Source organism: Trichomycterus rosablanca, chromosome 17 (genome assembly GCF_030014385.1).
Source record: "Trichomycterus rosablanca isolate fTriRos1 chromosome 17, fTriRos1.hap1, whole genome shotgun sequence".
Taxonomy (NCBI): Eukaryota; Metazoa; Chordata; class Actinopteri; order Siluriformes; family Trichomycteridae; genus Trichomycterus; species Trichomycterus rosablanca.
This window is the reverse complement of record NC_086004.1, coordinates 8,236,949-8,253,734: the sequence shown is the minus strand read 5'-3', so window position 1 is coordinate 8,253,734 and position 16,786 is coordinate 8,236,949. Positions and strand designations below refer to the sequence as shown.

The window sequence follows — 16,786 nt, the reverse complement described above, 5'->3', positions numbered from 1 at the left end:
TTACTGTCTTAAGTGCCTGGGTTGGCCCTACATTAAGCACTGTGTAAAAGAACAAACCAAGCTGTTATTTTAAGTATGGGATCAGCACAAGCCCTTAACTGCTTGACTGTATCATGTCTAACTGTAAGTCACTGTACAAGAGCTTCAACTGTATATGTAAATATAAATATCCAACATAGCTTGGCATTTTCACTGTTGTCACGTCTAAAATCTGGCAACCCTTGTGCACTACTTATAGGGCATTTATACATTTAGAGCAGTGGTAACTCAGCATTTATGTTTGTTTGTTTGGATTTTAATGTCATGTTTTACACTTGAGTTTTGCAAACTCCTTGCTGTGCGCCGACAGTGCTACCCACTGCCCTAACACGCCCTAACTCAGCATTTAAGGGAATATACTAGTAGCAGGAAGGTCACTGGTTCTTGCCCCATCAATGTGTAATTTTGTTTTTTGATCACTTAGGGTGTGATTTCAGGAAGGTTTACAAGTTACAAATCATTGCTTTTTTTATTTTATTGTAACATACCTATAAATGTTATTATTAAGAGGTAGATCAGTGGATAAAGCTCCATCAATAAAAAGGTTGTGCCTTCGCCCCAGGGGCACCATACGCTGGCTGACACTGTGCTCTGACCCCAACTTGTAAAAAAATAATTTCTTATTGTTGTATTGTCGTACTGTATGCATGTATATGTATTTATAACAATGGCGTTCTTTTTTTGCTCCCAAATTTAGAGGGTCGCAACAGCTGTTCATTCCAATCCACAAACCCGATTTGTCAGCAATTTAGGTCGCATGTCCTTCCTGATGCAACCCTTCCTTATTTTATTTGGGTTTGGGACTGGCACTGACAAGCACCTGGGAAACACTGGGCAGGAATACCCTGGACAGGGGGCCAATCCTTTCTACACTCACTGTAACTTTTAACAGCTCCAACTGACCATATAGAAGTCCATGTAGATGGAGTACAATCAGCAATTGTAAAACTACAATATGGTTCTATATGGTAAGTGGAGCTGATAAAATGGACAGTGTGTGTAGAAACAAGGAGGTGGTTTTAATGTTATGGCTGATCAGTGTATTCATACACTTCACTCTGGACAGCAAATTCTTCATACAACACATTCCCAAATCAGTTTAACATGTGTCAAGAGCAGATGTTTTTCTTCTCTTTAACCTAAACATATCCAAATCCCTGCAGAGACAATGCTTTACTGATCCACTAGGTGTCAGTGTGAGCTCATATCAAAGAAATCCACTGGCGCTTAGCTTTTAAAAATCTCAGTCTAGTCACATTGAAATGATCACAATGCTTCAGGGCTGTGCAACTGTGTATGTCAGAAAAGCTATTTCCCACCTCCCTGCTAGCACATGTACACACACCACTGTAGAGATCAGTTCGTTATCAGGCAATTTTGTAACCTGAGAAAAACGCCTGCTAGGTAAAAGCCTTTATTGTGCAAAGCAGATCTAAAGCAGATGTAAAGATGTACTGCAGTTAGCAACCAGGAATCTCAAACGAATTCTTAACAACCCCTCATATACACACTTTACACACTCCTGCCTTTTTTAGTGCTTGGTGTTCGCTAGCTGTTTGTCTTACCATTCTCACCTCCGTGCTGGTGGGTAGAGGGAGGGGGCTGCAGCCTGCTGACTGGCAACAATAGCTGACGACGACAGGCCTGTGAAAACAAATGAAAAAAAAATATATATATATATATAAGTGCCACATTCCTGGAGCAGCTCAACACAAGTCATCATAAAACGAAACCATTTCAAATGCTTTGGCACAGAGGTGCTCAAACCGAGCCAGCTCACAGCGGGTAGATTTCCATACAATACACTGTATGAGCACATACACTAGCTGCTCGCCTTATTAGGAACACTACTCATGCTGCACAGGACCTCCTTTTCTCTCATAACAGCTTGCAGTTCTTCGTGGCACAGATTTCACAAAGTGTCGGAAACGGCCCTTTGAGATTTTGATCCATGTGGACGGGGTTGCATCACAATTGCAGATTAGTCAGCTGCACGGTCACGCCGTTCGTCTATTGTTCTACCACATCCCAAAGGTGCCCTACTGAAATCAGATGGTGACTGGAGAGGCCATTAAAGCAGACTGAACACATGTCTGAACACATGTCTGAACACCAGTCTGACATGACGTTTGCTTTGACATGGTGCATAATCATGCTTCGATCTGCCATTATATGATGGGCATGTTGTAGCTATAATAGGATGCACATGGACGTTGAATGCTCAGTTGGTATAAAGTGGTCTACAATGTGACGAGTAACCTGTCAACACTATTACCTCAAGTACCCTCATTACCTTATGTAGCCAAATTGCCATCGTGTTAAGACATGATATGCCTTCTGGGGCACTTTTTGCACACTAAGGTATGATCAGTTACCAAAGCTATTGTCAGTTCAACCCAGTCCGGCCATTTTCCTCCCACCTCTCCAATTAACAAAAATGTTCCCAAGGAACTGCCGCTCTCTCACGATATCCTGGCATGACCAATGTTGTCATGTATAAAATCTGGCAACCTATCCAGCTATTACTGCTTTCATGGCATTTGTACATTTAGATCAGTGGTGGCTCAGCAGCAGAAGGGACTATACAAGTAGTAGGAATGTCGCTGGTTCTTGCCCCTACAACAAACTCTTTGTTTCTTGGGAACAAACACTGCCGCTCTCTGGATGTTTTTTGTTATTTACACCACCATGTATAAAGTTTATTTCTGACAAACTCGAACACCAAAAACTATGTATATAGACTGATGTAGAATTTTTTGCATTGTGCTGCTGCCCCAGGTCTGGGTGTTAAAATAATTACACAAATAAGCAGGTGTTTCACTGGTCAGTGAGTGTTATTGTCAATTAAGTGAAATAAATTCAATACCTAAAACTCATTGGTTACTTTTTATTGATGTTTTTACATGATCAGACTGTAATTTCTAGAAGGAAACTGTGTGTATAATTTTCTGTTTACATTTGTAAACATTATTTACACTTGTGGTAAGTAATGGGTGGTGGGCTAACCTGGGGCATAGGGCAGGTCATACTGGCCAGATACAAGCGGATAACCCAGATGGTGATGGGATGGCATGATGCGATGTGAAGGAGACGATCGAGGTCGGTCCATTTCTCTATCTCGTTCCCTCTCTCTGTCCCTCTCCCGCTCTCTCTCGTGTGGCGGTTTCTCGCTGACTGTAGGAGATTTGCTCTTGTACTGGTTGGCGTGTTGGTGCAGGATGTCCAGAGCTTTGGCCTCCGAGGAGGACTTGCTGCTGACTGTGGGACTGGCGCGCAATTTTTCACCTTCTTCGCTTCCGCCCATCTTGCCGCCATAGGGCGAGAATGGGTAACTAGCTGGTAGATAGGAACCTGAAAGGGAAAGTCATACTGTTGGTGACAGCTGACTGGAATTGCACCCTGACAATGTCAATGTAATTAATACAATCTCTTACAGATTTATTTATTTTTCCCTTTTTCACCCAATTCAGTTGTGTCCAATTGGAGCCGATTTGTCTCTTGTCACTGATGCCACCTCTGCTGCCAAGTGAGGGGTGGATGTCACTTTTCCTTCTTTTACCTGCTAGCGACGGGGTCTCACAGAGTGCAATATTGCTGATCTGTGATCCATGGAACGCGCGAGGAACCCTGATTCAACTCATGTCCCTCCACACTAGAGACACAGCTAATCGTGTATCTGTAGGCACCCAGTCGGTCGATAACACAGCTGGAATTCAAACCCAAGAGTTTAAAATCCTAGTAGTAGTGGGCTAGCAGACTGGACCACTGTGCCACCAGATCCTTTGAGGGTTTGGGGCGGTGGATGGGATATTCCTTAACATCCCTAATAGCAAGCTGGTTAACTAAAAGCTAATAAACAGCTAATAAAGTATAGACAATGTAGACACAAATGGGATTTCAGTATGTGAGCCTTAATTTGCATAATAATAATCTGAGCAATGTAATAATCAATATGTACTTACAATTTTATTTATAGGATTTTTGTACTCACACTTGGCATTTGGCACTTTATTAAGTAAAAGCACTTCACCTTTAAGTGAAATAAAGTCAATGGAAACAGAAATCCACACTGTGGCTTTACTCCAGTAGCTATTTTCGCTGGCTTGTATTCACACCCTTCACTGTTGCCAAAGGTTTGGCAGTGCAGTAATAGAGAAAAAAATAACTCGAGTTGTTACAACATGACAAATAGCTGTCAGGTGGTGATTAGAACCGGCCCCTACGAGCACTGATGTTGAGCAACGTTCAACAGCTTACAATTTAATTTGAACAAATCTGTATAATACACCATTCAGAAAACTATTCAAATCCTACCTGGAAAGTTCTGCATCATGACCGAGGGCATCCCTCTATATCCAGGGTGGTTAGGGTCATAGCCCTGCCCGTAGGGATAGCCGTGCATGTAGTGCATGTAGGGCTGTTGCTGGGCCAGGCTGGAGGAGAAAGGCATGTGAGCGTTCGCCCGAGGGTCTTTCCCTGCTCCTCGGTAATCCTCAGAAGCAAGAGCGGATGGACGATCAGCACAGTCCTTGTTCTCCTCTTTGGAACTGGACTCCTTGGGTCGTGGCCTGTCGTCTTTGTTCTTCCTCTCGCGATCACGCTCGCGCTCCTCTTCAGCCTGCCTCTGACTTTCAGGATACTGGTTAAAAAAAACAGGCACACTATTAAGTGATTTAGGATTCGGTACAGAAATTAATTCACTTTAGTATAAAACTATATAAAGACAGTAAGAAACTTGATATATAAGCCTAGGACTCGGGACTTGGTACTAATATCAGTATACAAAGGTTTTGGTTAAATTTTACATGGTAGCAACAGATTTAAGGCGCTGATTCAAGAGCTGAACTCTGATTTGTCTCTCGTCCCTGCCAATCGAGGAGTGGTTGTCACTTTTTTTTCATCTGCCAGGGACGGGGTCTCACAGAGTGCAGTATCGCTGATCACTGCAATCCGTGATCTGTGAAAGTGCCGAGGAACCCTGCTTAGACCTATGTCCCACCACACTAGAGGCACGGCCAATCGTGTGTCTGTGTAGGAACCCAGTCGGTTGATAACAGCTGGGGTTTAAACCCAAGAGTTTAAAATCCTAGTGGTCGTGAGAAAGCGAATTGAACCGCTGTGCCACCAGATTGCCCATGTTTTTCTAAAAAGTTGGTACAATTTTACGTGGTACCAACAAATTTAAGGCGTTGATTCAAGAGCTGAACAAGTGAAACGATCTGAGGTGTTCTTTACCTGTCTGTACCACATGGACTGCTCCATGCCTGGCCTTGCAGACTCCATTCCTGTTTTAGAGTCCTCCTTGCCATGATGGCCACCTTCACTGAGCTTTACCTTTAAGCCCTCAGCCTGTTGGGGCTGGAGCTTAGCTTCTTCTCCTTTGGGGATAATGACTGACTTGGCTGGCTCAGAAGAGGGGTCTCTTTGCTTGCTGGGTGCCTGTGACTTCCCAAGGTCTGACAGACTTGGTGCTTTCGTAAGTCCAGGAGGAACAGGACCCTTTTGTTTCCAGTCCTCCTTTATGGAGGCTTCTCGCTCCTTCATGCCTGTGTCGCTCTTGACTGATCGGTGCTGCTCTGCCATCAGTCTTTGCTTCTCCTCGTACTGCTGCCTGTAGGCTGGATTAGTGTTCATAAGGTGGTTGTGATAGACCTGGTCTGAGTAACCGTATGGGGGAACGTAGTACTGGCTGTAGTAGAGAGGCTGCATGTACATGTTGGAACGTTGCTGAATGACAGAGGCTTGCTGCTGTTGTTGTTGGTGAGGTTGACTTGGGGCAACATCTGGTTTACGTTCCTCCTGAACCTCCGGCTTCAGCTTTTTCTCAATCAACTCCGGCTCTTCCTCTTTCTTTATTTTCACAGCTTGACCATCCATTAGGGGAGCCGCAGCAGCACTACCTGGGCTATGATGAGGGTAGTTTGGAGAGTAGTAGTCGTCATAGCCAGTGTAATAAGGTGACTCCTTATTTGTTGCCTGGGAGGGAAAGAGTGCCTTTTTGGCCCCTTCCCTTACTGCCTGATCCTCTGTTTTCTTGACACCTTCGACCTTGCCCTCACCATCCTCTCCGGCATCAGAGATATCAGAGTATGCAGGACTGTTTGTCTTCACTGAAGAGTTATCAGCCCCATTCTGAGTGACAGCATGGAGGGGAGTGTGGGGCTGCCCGGTACTGTCTATACGGCTTGCCACACCAATGGATGGACTGGGCGCATTGTCTGTAAAGCTGTAGATCTTATCTGCCTCAGCCTTAATGCTGGCTAGACGACTCTGGTGAAGGTCTGAAGAGCCATTTAAATGGCCTTCGCTTCTGTTTCCAGGATCAGATGACTCTGAGTAAGGGCTTTTCCCCCCTTCGGATTTACCTCCCTTACCTGAAGGCTTGGGGCTGTCTCCATCTCTACCAGCCTCCTTCTTTTTCTTGTCTTTTTTCTTTTTGTCCTTAACACTCCCCCCACCCTGGCTCATTGGAGATGTGTCTCCAGGCACGGCAGGCTTCGACTGAATGCCTTTTATCTGGGGGCTTTTAGGAATGCCTTGCATCATCTGACTCATTCCTGGAGGATGACTGGGACTCCCAGAGCTGAATGGTGTTGGCTGCAGGGAGTACATCTGCTGTGAAGGCATGGCTGATGCCACTGGCCTGGAGGGTTTCATGTTCTTCTGGGCCAGCTTATCAGGCTTGCTGCCACAATTGGACTTTTTTACCTTCTTGTCCTCCATGCCATCGTTGCTGGCGTCATCAGTAAGGGAAGGGCCATCCTCACAGCCATCCATGGGAATGCTGCAAGCCTCTACATCCGTTTCTCCATTTTTCTTTTTAGACTTGGAGCCAAATTTACCAGGGGAAGGAGATGAGCTCCGTGCATCAAATCCTCGACCTTTCGGAGTGACTGAGCGTGCAGGGGAAAGGGATCCTTTCTGGGAGACCGAGGCCCCGTTACAGCTCCCAGGATCCGGGTGGAGCGAGGACTCCTCTCCATACTCGCTGTCTCCGTCCATGTCCAGCTTGATATCATCATCGTTGTGGGCACGAGCCTGATGATACTTCAGGCCATTGATATGCTTGTACTTCTTGTTGCAGTTAGGGTATGGGCAGTCAATAAGTACTGGTGAGGGGCAGTTGCGGTCTAGAGGAGGAGGAAGACACTCTGTCTTTATAGTAGGTATAGAAAGTCCTGGAGTTACGACGCTGTTAGAGTTAGTTCTCATGCGCTTGTTTCCTTTAGTGTCCTCAGAGCTGGAATTGGGCTCCATGTCAGAAGCAGGTTTGTTCTTTCGCTTGCCGGCTGAGGAAGGGCTGGCTTTTATGTCTTCCGTGTTGCTGTTAGGTGGAGTCCTTCGCTCGGACGAGTTCTGACTCCCACGCCGACCTTTGCTGTTGGAGCTGGCTCTGGTCTTGCTACTGTTGCTGCCCTTGTTGTCAGACGAGTTGCTGTTCTCATTGACCGGTGTGTTGCTGTTGGGACGCATTCTCTTACCTCGGCCGCGGCCAGGCTTCATCTCCATGTCGCTTGTAGGGGATTCACAGAACCTGAAACGTTGTCATTTATTATTTATATTATATTTATATTATTATTTAAATAATAAATTACTCATGCTAGACTCATTTTGAAAGGTATTTAAAAAAAAGCCAGATTTTTAAAAACAAAAATAAAACAGCATTAAAGAGACATTGGTTGATGTTTTAAATTTAGTCAGGCTCTGAAAATCATTAGGCACATCTTGATTTTAAAACACCCCCTTGTTTCTACACACATTGTCCATTTTATCAGCTCCACTTACCATATAGGAGCACTTTGTGGTTCTACAATTACTGACTGTAGTACATCTGTTTCTCTGCATGCTTTGTTAGCTCCTTTCATGCTGTTCGTCAATGATCAGGACTCTCCCAGGACCGCTACAGAGTAGGTATTATTTGGGTGGTGGATTATTCTCAGCACTGCAGTGACACTGACATGGTGGTGGTGTGTTAGTGTGTGTGGTGCTGGTATGAGTGGATCAGACAAAGCAGTGCTGATGAAGTTTTAAAACACCTTACTGTCACTGCTGGACTGAGAATAGTCCACCAACCAAAAATATATCCAGTCAACAGCACCCTGTAGTCAGCATCCTGTGACCACTGATGAAGGTCCAGAAGATGACCAACTCAAACAGCAGCAATAGATGAGCGATCGTCTCTGACTTTACATCTACAAGGTGGACCAACTAGGTAGGAGTGTCTAATAGAGTGGACAGTGAGTGGACACGGTATTTAAAAACTCCAGCAGTGCTGCTGTGTCTGATCCACTCATACCAGCACAACACACACTAACACACCACCACCATGTCAGTGTCACTGCAGTGCTGAGAATGATCCACCACCTAAATAATACCTGCTCTGTGGTGGTCCTGACCACTGAAGAACAGGGTGAAAGCAGGCTAAAAAGGTATGTAGAGAAACAGATGGACTACAGTCAGTTATTATAGAACTTCAAAGTGCTTCTATATGGTAAGTGAAGCCGATAAAATGGACAGTGAGTGTAGAAACAAGGAGGTGGTTTTAATGTTATGGCTGATCAGTGTATATCTTGTTCAAATGATTTAACTTTCTTAATCCTCTTGATGTCATACACCATGTTAATGTCCATCATAAGTGTGGGTGTCGTTTTTGAATAGCTGTCTCTGGCTAGAAAGAAGATTTCTATTATTCCGGTCTGCTAGTCTCAGTGCAGATTGTCTGGCCTCATCCCTAAGGGTTAAGATGAACTGTGGGATTTACCTGGCTCACCGAGGCTCCAGGGACGGGGGGGAGGAGAGAGCCATGTCTAAGGAGAACTGATAGATGGGCACAGGTTGTGCTTTTCAGACTTGATAGGAAGCAGAGCAGAAGAGCCTGAATTTAATCAAGCTGCACAGCAGCACCCGTCACAGTCAGCCAAGATTAAGCCCAATGGATGGATGAATGGCCTGAATGCATCAGATTAGCATGTCCTGAGATGTACCTGTTCTACATTCTAATTTTGTATAACCTGAAGACCAATTAAACTCAAGGAGGTATTTGACGAAGTGTTAGAACATCTTACGTGTAGGAGTTGTGCTTTAAAACGTTTCATTACACACACATAATAGGAGTATAGATACTAAAATGATATATTATCACACTTGTACTTACCTAGGGGGAGCCCAGTCATGGCGAGTACAGTCCAGCAACGTTCCGACATACGTCTTGTTCCGCCATGTCACATTAACCACCAGCATCCCTAAAAAGGATGAAAGAGGATTCTCATTATAGCACCAGAATAATCTCCCCCTCTTTGTCATGCCTACAAAGGCTCAATGGCACAATTATACAGCAGAGATCTTCCTTCAACCCCGTGACTCATTCATGAGCAGCCGCTCTGCCCTCTCTGTATTCCCCACACAGCTGTGGCAGATGTTCCATTCCCATTTAAATAGATCAAATAGAGGTTTCGAAGGGCCGCGCTCTCGAAACAGTCCTATTTTTACTGCCTGCTTCCTGATTACAGAAGCCGAGCGCTGCAAGGTGCGCGGTGACTCATTTCTAAAGGAAAACTGTTTGATGATGTCCTACATCTGACTTTGCAGTGCTAAACTGCTCTGCCTTTGCTTTTGCTAGAGCCACAATACTGTGCAAAAAAACAGCAAACGTGAATTAATAGGCTTGTGTGAGGCAGAGGATCAAAGAGCTCCAGCAGACAAAATTGTTTGGGTGAGCAGACAGCGTCACTGTGATTTTGCTCTTGCAGCAATAATAAACTCAGCTGACGTGATATTTATGCACCCTTAGCATTTCAAAACACTCAGTCGTTTCTGTGGTAAGGTTCAGAATGTAATGGTTAATGTACTACATACGTCATTGAAACTGCTAGGGACACTTCATTTTCCAACATGAATTTTTCATGAGTGCACACTCCAAGAATAACACACGATGAGTCTCCAGTAATATCTAACACGGTTTCCCATAGAAATCAAGAAACATAACTTTTCCCCTTTTATAAAACGTATTTATGCAATTTCCCCTTTTCTCAAATTATTCGTATTCGATTACCAAGATCCGAACCCTGACTAAGGAGGACCGTGCTTAACACATACATCTTTTCACCTGCACAATGTGGGCTCACACAGGAATTAGTTTCCTGTATGGTGGCTCGTGCCATTATTCACAATCTCTGTGTAGATGCCTTCGACCAGCCAGCAGAGGCCACATTAGATTAGATTAGATTAGATTAGATTCAACTTTATTGTCATTACACATGTACAAGTACAAGGCAACGAAATGCAGTTTAGCATCTAACCAGAAAGTGCAGGATATACGGTATTCTATGATATACATTATTTACAGTGGGTAAATAGCAGTGGTATGAACAAGATCTATGAAGTTAAATATATTCTTGAATGTACTATAAACAAGATATACAGCTAAGAACAATACACAGATTAAGGTACGGATTGGAATGAGGAATCTCTTTGGCCCGCCCTCCCTCAGACATAGCCAATAATGTCTGTGTAGATACCTGATCTGACAAGAGCTTGAGATCTTCGCACTGGTGGGCTAGCGTGTTAGAACCAAAACCAGGCCTTGTGCTTTTACTCAGAGCTTTTGTCTGTCCTCTTGATGGGCCACAAGCACTAGACGCACGTCTCTTGCTAATCAGACGTTATTTAGATTAGTTTGCCCTAGTAATGCTTTAGCAGGATTAATCCAAAAATGTTTAATACACTGTTATAATGTTGGCATGTTGACAGGAACAAACAGGACATTTGAATTCATAAAGACTTATAAAATTCAATTAATAGTGAATGAAATATAAACAGTGAATTAACAAGCCACCAGCCTTAGGACATTAAATTCCAAAAGTAGGCCAAGTTAAACTTATAACATTTTATACAAGATACTGATGATTCATTAAAAACATCATGATTCAATCAATGATAATTAATCATTCAACCATAAAAGAAAATATTCTGTTAAATTCAGTCCACCCACACAAGTATATATTAGTAATCTTACTATAAAATGTACACTTATATCAAAGTCACATTTACTACCAATGGACAACTTTTTTAACATTGTCTATAAATACAGATTAATACAGAAAGCCTAATAAAATAGATTGGCTGTATGCAAATGGGGGGGGGGACAGTCGATATTCAATAGAATTCAACATTTTATTTACGCAGTTTTCAGTCTAAAAACCTTTTAAAACAGTCCGACTGGAAAATGTGGGTTACTTTGGTGTGCAGCTTTGTCGACGTGTGTTCGCAAGAGTGAGGTGACTCACTCATTAGGGGGGCCGTAGGGGGGGCCAAGCTGGTTGTCACAGGGGCACTGGCCCCCGCTGGCCCCCCCTAGAACCGCCACTGGGTCACTGTAAGTAAAGAGGTTCTTTTTTTAATGTTCTCCCTGTCTGCACGTGGGTTTTTCCAGGTGTTCTTCCCTCATACCTCCCAATTATAGACATACCAAAGAAGAGTAACTCTCAGTAAACATTATGTTAAAATATATAAAAATATAAAAAAGTCACATGTCCCAATTTTGCTTCAATGTGTTAAATGTCCCGTTGTACACCATTTAACATCATCACCTAAGTGCACACTTTAAAGTCCCCTGAGGCAGGCATCAGGATAGGGCCTTAGAAACATGTATTTGTTTAACATCTGTATAAACATGGCCATTTTCTCTATGATGACTTCCTTAACATTCACCCAGAGCTGCCCAAAGTGGCAAATGCATTAATTCCTTCATCCCTAACAGAGATAAACACCCTTCAATAAGCGCAAGTGTCATAGCTAATATTTCCTAAAACAAACCATATGTACCCATTTCCACGCTCCCATCCAGTCACACGAAGGGTGCCAGACTGTACGATCCATGGCCATTACAGTTTCTTTGAAAAATGTCAGTGGGGTCAGTGTAGAAGCACATTAGTAGCAGCCCCTCCTCTTTCACCCTGAGTCATTAGTGTTCCTCCGACCACCTGTCTGTATCCAAAAACTTAACTCGAGGCAAAGCCTGATGGTTTCACCTCTGGTGCTCTTCAAAAGACAGAAGCTTGTCATGCGCCCTCCTGCACTCTTACACTCCATTAATAAATACTTGTACAGCAGTGAAGGGGCTTGAGCATCAGGCCTTTCATGGATCACAAGCTCCGCTGTCAACTGTTGAACTGTCATCTTTTCTTTGCACAGTACAGTTCACATTAAAGCGTGTTTAAACACCTAAGGAGTTAAAACACCCCAAACCCAAACAAAGGGAGCTGTCTAGTTAAAACAGGAAGAGGGTTAGAATCCAGACATAGAGGGTCAAATCCAATAATAGGCAGTAATGGTTCTCATTCAACAAATGTTATTCAACAATTTAGGTAAGTCTTGTTAAGGATGTTATGAACTGAATGTATGAGATATCAAGAATTTACAATATAACCAAAAATGACAAACAAAGAACATAAGACATACAATCTAATAACTATTATATTATAAGAGGTTAGGCTTCGTTTTGGGAGTGTGCTTAACCAACACAGCTGGTCTTGTTTTAGAGACTGAAGGTCAGATAGGGTTTCTCCTCAGTGCTGCTGTAATACGAGGGTTCTTCAAAAAGTTTCCGCACTTTAACTATATTTATTAAGAATTTCAAAAACAAATGACATCACTTTTCTACAGAGTCACCTTCTGATGCATTTTTTCCAGCATTGTAACTTTTTAATGCCATCAGAAGTATCCCCTGATGCACCACTGCTTTCACATCATCATCAGATGAAAATCTTCTTCCCCTTAAAGCTTCTTTGAGCGTCCAAAAAGGTGGAAATCAGAAGGCACTAAATCCGGACTATAAGCTCTCTCTCAGTCTCTCAGACACGACCGATTATTACTCCTCCCGCCCTCACCGTTTCCAACCAAAATATCAAAGTGTGGAAACTTTTTGAAGATCCCTTGTATATCAGCTTCTGCTGGCTGGTTACCCCCTACCCTAACCCTAGATTTCAGCACGAATAATTGAAGCACATATGGCGCAATGAGTGTCCCTCCATACATGGCACGACTCTTTATTCAGTGATGGTGCAAGCAGAAGAAGAATGTAATTAGGAGAGGGGTGCAAAATAAATAAATAATTAAAATAATAAGTAAATCTGGAGAAGACCCACACACTTCCTCCAACACATGTCCATAGAAGTACCAGAGATAACAGATTTTTATCTGTTAACTCAAGCTGTTCAGTCACTATAATGACCAATGACAAAGATGAGAGCTGTGCCCCACATCACCACACTAATCAGTAAGAGAAACTGGTACATTTTTGATGGTGCACTAGTTTTAATGGCCCAAACACATCGTTACTGCATCATTAGAATGTTTTAACCAAACGCAGAGATAAATGCCAAACCGTGTATGGTGACTAAACCTCATCCTGAACTGTTTCTGATGTGATTTTAAAAGAAAAAGCTCATTACTGCTAGTCTATGCTCCTCCAGAGCCTGAATTTATGATTTTGCTTACATTAATTCAGCCAGACTGAAACACACTGCAGCTCATAACTGTAAAAACAACAGCAATAAACCAGGAACACTGAAGCATAACAATGCAACTGAAGTGGGTGTAGGAGTGGTGTGGAAGGGTGCAGTGTGTAAAGCCAGGACTGACATCAGTATACTGGTGTGGCTGTGTTTCCTGGCACTGGGCTTTGACTGGGCTCCTCTTCAAGAGCAATAAACTTGGTAAAGATTTAGGACTGACATTTGGAGGCATCAGCATGCATGGCTTCCAGGGGTGGATAAGACACCAGCATGACCCTGATGCACCTCTAACTTCCTGCCAAGGGGATTTGTGTCATGTTGATGGCATGAGACTCACCGTTTCTGCTGCTCGCTGTTTATAAGGAGCTGAAAGCCGTTCTCATATATCACATACAGAAGAAAGTCAGAGTAAGCAGAGATTAAAGAATTAATCTGGGGTTTACAGTGAAACAAACACGCTGTAGAAATTGAGTCTTTTGTTTGTTTTTCTGGTGGAATTAGTGACTGTGCTGTTGTTGCAGCGAGCGAGCTGAAGAATGTGGTTTATTTCCTCAGCTGTGTTAATTAACTATGCTCAGTTTTAAGCCGTGGAGATTGCATTGGATTTCATCCCTAATGAGCGTTACTTAGTACAAACGACAACATTCGATACTCACAAATATAAACAAGACACTTTGGATATTTATTTAGGTTGATTATGCCTTATCTCAACTTGTCTTTAAAAAAAAACAAGCATAAAACAGTAAAGACTCAACAAGCTTTTCAGCATACACGGTTCCACTGATAGTGAAGTTATGCAGGAAAAGGTTCTTGGCATACATCAACGTGACCTCTATTCATACCCAACAGCAAATATGCTTTAAAAGTACATTTTTAAAAGGTCTTGAGGTTAAACAGCTCTGTGATAAACTGTCCATCTTACAAAACAGTAGGAGTTCATTTATTTAAAGCTTTACATATACTATCTGTTTAAATATAAACAAAACTACACCGTACTGCCTCCTGATTATCTGTCCTGGTTCGTTTCAGCAAGTGCTCAGAGTTTGTAAGAAGCAATGTTTACATTTCTCAAGGTGGGAGGTTGGATTGCGGTCATTGCTAAGTGCATTTACAGAGTGAGTTGCTGAATTTAACAGCTTTATCTTTCTTTTAACAAAATACTGAAGGTCTTTGGGATTAGCTGACTAAGCTTTTAGATTCATTACCCCGTGTTTTGTATGCTTAACTTGTTTTGAGTTTGTGCAACCACTCTGCAGCATATACGACTGAAGAAACTGGAACTGAAAATTGTAACAAAAGTTCGATATGAAAAAAGAGCCAGAACAGTCACTATGAGGAACGTTCACCTAAACATTCTTACATTCTTTGGAAAAAATGTTTCCTCAAAAGAAGAAGCTTTAAAGTGCTTTGAGACCTGGTTGCAGGTTGATTTTAAGGTTTGATGGTAAAATCCCACTAAACCAGTAATTGAAGTGTAACATTTGCTGTGCAGAAAATGTACCATGTCTTAATTGTTGGTATTGTTTATTTATTTAGATGTTTTACACCATGTTTACACAGTGGTTATAATCACGACAGGAAAGGTAAGTAATTCTCATATTTCAGTTTATAGTTCTTGTCAAGTGTTCCTCATGCCTAGTTCACACTACACGAATCGTGCCCTGATTTTCGCTCGCCGACTGGTCGGCGCTAGATTTGCCGGCTCGGGAGCAACTCTGCGTTCGGCGATCGAAACTCGGCTCTCAATCGCTATGTGTAAACTGCTCAACAACTCGATCTGAGCGACTGAAGAAATATATCTAGCATGTCAAATATCTGGATACGAGTGCTACGTCGAACCGCCAATGAGAATCAGGATACAGTGTGAGGGGAAACACAGAGGAGGAGTTGTAAAAAGGTGGGACAGGGGTATAATATAGTTTATATCAGAATACATCGGCACACAAGTTTTACAGTATTTCTGACCTTATCGTTCTCTACAAAACGTAACACCAACGTTGCATTGCAAAAAATATTTATTAACCTCCAACTCACTATAGAACAATCCCTACTGTTCATGTAGCCAAATCCACTCAGATTCATTAATTTTTTCTCCTTGAACTTTGATCGCTCGCTACTTGTTGACGTGCATTTTTGAACGTGGTATCATTTAACCCAATCACTTCTCACGTTTGTATTTGTGACAAAACGTAGTTTGGGAGACCAGAGAAGCTCGTCTGTGATTCCAGTTAGTGATAGATGGTGTAGTGTGAAACCCCCTATCGCCGATCAGTCATGTAGTGTGAAAGCCACACCGACTTGAAAGACTCCCGATTACAAGAGATCCAGTTGTGTAGTGTGAACTGTACAGTGACCTGACGACTTGGAAAGTCGTTGGTTTAGACCAATTTTTACAAAAACTTGAGGACTGTTTTGATTTCAGCTTGATTAAGGATTTTTCTCATAACCTTTGGTATTACAATAGATTGTCATTGCTGTAAGTATTTAAAACATTCAGTTATGTTAGTATGTTTGATTAAAATGGCTATATGGCAGGTATCACAGAGTGGAGGAGCTTCCCCTCTAACAAGATATGTGTGTGTTAACCGTGTGTGTTCAATGCGACATCTGGTGTAATGTTGTTATTACTATCATCATTTTTTTAAGAACATCTTGTGTATATTGCGTAAGTTGGTGTGTATTACTGTTACTTGCCAGCAATCAACCACTAGGGCGAGTCTGTCAGTTAAAGCTGTGTGCTTATATACCACCAATAACAATTCATTCCCCAATTAGTGTCACATTCCCCACTGTTGTGAAACAGAAAGTAATCGGACACCCTGGACTAATTACATTATTCTAAAGCTAGCCTCAGGAGGTGATCCCTTCTACACATAGTCTAGTCCACAATTAAGCTCACTTAAACAGACCTAGAAACATTGTTCTTCTCAGAGAGGACAGCTTTAGAATCACTATCACAATTCTCTATCACGCATTAAACAGACTATTATATTTCTAAACTGATCATGTAGACCATTTATTTCGAAACCAGGCACTTTCACACTGATGTGTATCTGAAACCTCGTTTTGAGAAGCACCAGGAGTATCAAGACGATAATAGATGTGGGCAGACGCGCTGCCACATCCTTGAGAGTTGATCACAATGGTAAGCCATTTCAAAGCGATGGAACGACACTACCGATCGATCTTGCTGCTTCTTTTCTACCCACACACTGCTGTACCAAGATACAGAT

General features: G+C 42.5%; 1 protein-coding gene across 2 annotated transcripts in view; it reads right to left on the bottom strand.

Annotated features, from left to right (window-relative positions):
- LOC134331143 (zinc finger protein 609-like) overlaps window positions 1-16,786 on the bottom strand; it is an 89,411-nt gene that overhangs the window by 2,250 nt on the left and 70,375 nt on the right. The window contains exons 4-8 of one of the 2 annotated variants that reach the window (XM_063012428.1): window positions 9,194-9,281; window positions 5,275-7,573; window positions 4,354-4,678; window positions 3,046-3,390; window positions 1,605-1,683 (exon numbers count right to left, since the gene is read on the bottom strand). In XM_063012428.1, the coding sequence (XP_062868498.1) occupies window positions 1,610-1,683; window positions 3,046-3,390; window positions 4,354-4,678; window positions 5,275-7,573; window positions 9,194-9,281 (3,131 nt within the window). In that variant the 3' untranslated portion in view covers window positions 1,605-1,609. The remainder of the gene's footprint in view (window positions 1-1,604; window positions 1,684-3,045; window positions 3,391-4,353; window positions 4,679-5,274; window positions 7,574-9,193; window positions 9,282-16,786) is intronic. The other variant, XM_063012427.1, reaches the window with a different exon arrangement.